At 42.1% G+C, this 5,340-nt stretch overlaps 1 protein-coding gene across 2 annotated transcripts; it reads right to left on the bottom strand.

Annotated features, from left to right (window-relative positions):
* On the bottom strand, nucleotides 1–2,705 carry LOC105980802 (olfactory receptor 8G5-like). Of its 2 annotated transcripts, XM_013009732.1 has the most exons (2): nucleotides 1,802–2,705; nucleotides 1–11 (listed from the first exon to the last, which is right to left on the bottom strand). In XM_013009732.1, the coding sequence occupies exons 1-2, from the start codon at nucleotides 2,703–2,705 to the stop codon at nucleotides 1–3; spliced, it is 915 nt and encodes a 304-aa protein (XP_012865186.1). The 2 variants fall into 2 exon arrangements, with proteins under 2 accessions (XP_012865186.1, XP_012865185.1); XM_013009731.1 differs by lacking the exon at nucleotides 1–11 and having other exon boundaries at nucleotides 1,776–2,705.
* Between the last annotated feature and the right edge of the window lie 2,635 nt (nucleotides 2,706–5,340).

Below are 5,340 nucleotides of genomic sequence, written 5' to 3'. Positions count from 1 at the left end.
TTAAAAATTTTGTTACTGTTACTATAAAGGAAATATACAGAGGGTTGGAGCAACATGTCAGGTAAAGAGTACATATACTTTTGGACACGGTCTCTCCTTCCCTCCTTCTCTCCTGTTTTTTCCTCCCATGCCCACCTACAAGTTATATAGTTAATTTTCAACACAGTATCTAGTATCACTGCTGCCTTTGTTTACCCTTTGTCTCTTGGATTTTTAAAAGGATGCCTTATTTTTGCTGACAGCCCTGAGGTTGGAACCCAGGGCATTGTGTTCTTGCGTGACTTTTTGGCTCAAAGCTATCACATTAACACTCACCTCCACTTCCATTTTACATAGCTGCACTTACATGGTTAAAGGGTGATAATTATGTTGCATACACACTGATTTTCATAAAGGGAGAATAAATCTTACAAGAGGAAATAAATCTCAAGAACATTATCAAGGACCTACTCCACAACAGACATTTTCTGGGTACCAGAGCTATGATGATGAGCCTTATATATAAGGTAGAGACTTCGCTGAGATCACCAGGTGGTATAGACCTCGACATTGGCTGCAAGTTGTTCTAAAGCTAAGAGTGAATGGAAAAGCGTGTATTGGAGTGGCTCTCTAATTCAGATGTTGAAGCCAACTATGTTTTTTAAAATAAGAAAGGAGAGCAACCTTAAATAAATGTACTCACTACCTTATGTAACTGTAACCCCAATGTTCATCACCTTGACAATAAAATAAAAATAAAAATCTCCTAAAAATTAAAAAAAATACTGAGGGAAAAAATGTTTGAGGAAGGTTATGGTAGAAAAGCATCATTTCCAAGATGGAGATATATGCATCTTAAGGTCACCAGTATACGATAGATACGAGAGATGCCGTGTTCTAAATCAAGGAGGAGAGGCCGCTGGGCTGGGAAGGGGGCACTTCCTTATGTTAAGGACTATGCTTTGATCCTACATGATGGGGCAGGGGAAGGGGAAGACACTGGTGACTCATGAATCCCCATTCCTATAGCGTGTGTCTCAGGGATAATTATGAGAGAAAAACAGAGAATATGACATGAACAGTTCCACAGGAAAAGAAACAGTGTCCGTATAATCTCAGGAAACGAAGAAAGGTAAGGATAGATAGATTAAGCCAACAGCTCTTGGTTGGTGCAAGGTTCTAAGCAGGACAGTTAATCAAATACATTTGCATCCCCACGACAGATGAATGGATCCAAAAATTGTGGTATCTATACACAATGGAATATTATGCAGCCATTAGAAATGACAAAATAATGGCATATGCAGGGAAATGGATGGAGCTAGAAGGAATCATGTTGAGCGAGGTAAGCCAAGAGCGAAGAGACAAACGGTACATGGTCTCCCTGATAAGTGGATGATAAATCCAAAATGTTAGGTGATACGACAAAACTAACAGGACTTAAGAAACAAAGAACTCCTGCTCATCTGGTTGAACCACTACTAAATATCCCCACGCTGCTGATCACATGTATGGTGTATAACATGTGAACACTGTTATATATTACAGACTGTGATAGACAATTTGCTCCAGGAAAGTTAGAATGAACTTAGAAATTATGTAATCACTTAATCACAATCAAAAAAAAAAAAAAGAACTTCGGGGAAGGGAGGGAGGGAGGGGATGGGAGGGGGAAAACAATGGAGGGGCTAACAATGTTCAAGAGGAAGTGTACTCATTACCTCACTCATGTAACTGTAACCCTCTGTATAGTATCTTTACAATAAAAAAAACAAATACATTTGCATCACTTCTTTTCACAGGACTGTTCTTTTCCCGAACATCTTCAGGGCGATGCTGACATCCTTGTTCCGCAGGCTGTAGATGAGGGGGTTCAGCATGGGCACCATGATGGTGTAGAACACGGAAGACACTTTCCCTTGGTCTGTGGAGTTGGCAGAGGATGGATTCAGATACATGAAAGAGGCAGAACCATAGAAGAGAGCAACTGCGGAGAGGTGGGAGCTGCAGGTGCTGAAGGCCTTGGATCTGCCCCGGGTGGAGCGAATGCGGAGGATGCTGGCGATGATGAAGATGTAGGAGCCCAGGATGGTGAGGCTGGGGGTAAGAATATTAATTCCACTAAATATTAGAATCAGTATTTGATTGACATAGATGGGAGAACAGGAGAGCTTCAGGACAGAAATAAGATCGCAGAAATAATGATTGATAACATTAAATTTGCAGAAGTGAACCCTCAGCAGGAAGCCTGTATGAGCAGATGCACAAACTACACCAATGGTATAGACCCCTAGCACAAGGATGACACAGGCCTGATTGGACATGATGGTATTATAAAGTAACGGGCTGCAGATGGCCACGTAGCGGTCATAAGCCATGGCAGCCAGCATGTAGCACTCTGAGATAGCAAAAACAAGAAAGAAGAAGAGCTGAGCCATGCACTCTGGGTAGGAGATGGTGTTCTCTGTCACAAAGCTCGCCAGCATTTTGGGGGTGATGACGGTGGACTGGCCCACATCAATGAAGGAGAGACTGCTGAGGAGATAGTACATGGGCTTGTGCAGGTGAGAACTGAGCGCGATCAGCACCATCATGCCCAGGTTCCCCAGCACCGTGAGCACGTAGATCCCCAGGAAGAGGAGGAAGAGGGGCAGCTGGAGCTCTGGCTTCTCTGTTAGCCCTGCCAGGATGAACTCAGTCACTGTGGAGTGGTTTCCTGGGGCCATGTCCTGTGTTCAGAGTCTGAAAGGGAGGAGAAAAGAGCATTGTTGTGGGAGGGACCTGGCTGCCATCATGCTCCTTTTGGAACAAGGTGACACCCTTGAAAACCTTTGAGCTGTTTTCTTTTTTGAATATTTCAAAGATTTCACATTCATATTTCTAGGTTGAGATGTAGGCATTTAGTTACCTGGAGAATGCCGTGAACGTGAGTAAAGCTGGTTGCGTGACAGCTGGAAGAGGAACCCCTCCCTACACATGGTCATGTTTAATAACCTCAGAGTAGTTGCTTCTGATAATCAACCTGGTCAGCTTCTTGCATCAGGAAATAAGAATTCTACAAAAGTTCTTCAGCTTTTCTTGTTATGTAAACAAACACAATAGCTACAGTAAATAAGAAAACACAACAAAATAAATTTGGCAGAAATTTATCAGTGAGGAAGATGAGCTGTGACTCGAGGTGGTAGAGCACTAACCTTGAGTGAAAAAGCACAGAGACAGCACCCAGGCCCTGAGTTCAAACCACACGTCTGATATTTTAAAAAATAAGAAATTTATCAGTGAGAAAATGAGCACAGTCATTATTGTGGCAATATTCTACCAGTTGGAAAATAACTGATTATTACAGATGTCAAATTTCAGAAACACTGATCTAATAGCTCAATGTTTCCTTTGACTTTTGTGAAAGTTGGGAGCACAAGGCACAACTGAGAAATGCAGATTGATACATGTAACTTTTTATTTGTTGAATAGAGTAGATGGGTTAACTTTTGCATGCACCAAAGTAAAAGTCCAAATATATAATTTTTTGTTTTGTTTTATTTTTGGGTCCGGTTATGGGGCCTGAACTCTGGGCCTGGGCACTGTCCCTCAGCTCTTCAGCTCAAGGCTAGTGCTCTACCACTTGAGCCATAGCACCACTTCCGGCTTTTTTCTTTTTGCTTATGTGGTGCTGAGGAATCGAACCCAGGGCCTCAGGCATGCAAGGCAAGCACTCTACCACTGAGCCACCTTCCCAGCCCCATAGTCCAAATATATTAGAGTAGAATTTGTTGAAAAGCAATTGAAACATGAGAGATCTGAAAGTCCCTAACAGCTTGGCAATTATTTAGACACTGTGTGATCTGTCCTGCCTCATGCTTCTCACCTGAGAGCACACAAACAATTGCTGTATAAAACTTTGTACAAAATTTTCCATGGTAGCTCTCTTACCCATGCCCTGGGATTATAAACAACCAATATGTTCATTAAGGATGAATTGACGACCTATGTCTCTATGTATGTATCCACAAATCTATCGTCTATCTAACTATGTGTGTTTCTATCTTATCTAGACTACTACTGAGCCTTAAAAAGAAATACACAGAAATCCAAGCAACAGAATGAATCTCAGAACACTATTTTAGTATGAGTCTTATGAGCTAGATTTCAGACTTATGGGACTAATTGCCAGTGTAGAAATGTAGACTGATGTGAATACATCCCAAGCTTCATTTTTGGTCAGTGTTGAGCTCAGTTCACATGAAACATAGCAATAATTTCAGAGAAGCTCATATTCTAACAGAAGTCAAATAAAGCAATTAAAAATTCAGATTCAGTCGATAAAACTAAATTCGTAGACTACAATGAATTATCCTGGCTTATTCAAGTATGTTGTAATAAATGATTAGACAGTAATCCCCTTAAGATCTGTAGCATACTTATCCAATTCGTGGCCCATGGAAATTGAACCCCAGTGCGTTGGTCTGTGGGCACTGGAGTCGTGAGGAGTTCCTGTGGCAGCCTGGGGCACTGCTCGAATATTTATTTTCTCTCCTATCTCTTCCATAATGTGTCAACTGTGGAGCCATTCTGCAAAACCTTCTGCTGGATTGGGCCGTCCACTTGGTGCTCAGAGATCTACACTTCTGAACAACGAAGTATTTTCTCTGTGTGCTACAGCTTTCACTCCGGGAGACAGTCCAGGGTTACCGTGCAATAAACACACATCCAGCACACCACAGCGGGCTTGAGATATATTTTATGAGTAACTAGCCACATGAAAGTGTATGGAAACAAATGCCTGATTTTGCATAATAATTACACCCAGGCCTCGTAGTTTCATGTCACAAGTGTGAGATGAACGCACTCACCTTCTTTCTGCCTGAAAATTCCCAATATCAAACTTGTTTTGCCCCTTGCAAATGATTCTCAGGCTGGTATTGGGAATCACTGGTACCCCTGAGTTCTGCAATCTTCATCACTGAGAACTCAAAGAGAACTCAGAGTTCTCTTTGAAGCTGGTTTGCATCACAGGTCAACATTTCAAAGCACATGGTATCTTCCTTTACCCAGCCATCTGGGCTATGAAGTGTTCCAAGTTTAAATTCATCGGGTACTAAATATTATGAGGGCAACACTCTCCAAGGATTGTCATTCCCCAAGAACCAAGCTCCAGGGAGAATGAACCACCTTCGCTGACATTTCCCCAATTGGCTCATTATCCTTCAGCAGGTCCTGTTTAAAATTGTCGTCCTCAATGTTCATCATCCCTGGTGGTGAAGGAAATGCAAATAAAGACAACCCTGAGATACCACCTTACCCCAGTCAGAATGTCTCACATCCACAAATCAGCCAACGACAAATGCTGGAGGGGATGTGGAG

The sequence above is a fragment of the Dipodomys ordii genome, unplaced genomic scaffold, assembly GCF_000151885.1.
Source record: "Dipodomys ordii isolate 6190 unplaced genomic scaffold, Dord_2.0 Scaffold10, whole genome shotgun sequence".
Classification (NCBI taxonomy): domain Eukaryota; kingdom Metazoa; phylum Chordata; class Mammalia; order Rodentia; family Heteromyidae; genus Dipodomys; species Dipodomys ordii.
The sequence above is the reverse complement of the archived record's forward strand: the minus strand, read 5'-3'. Positions and strand labels throughout refer to the sequence as shown.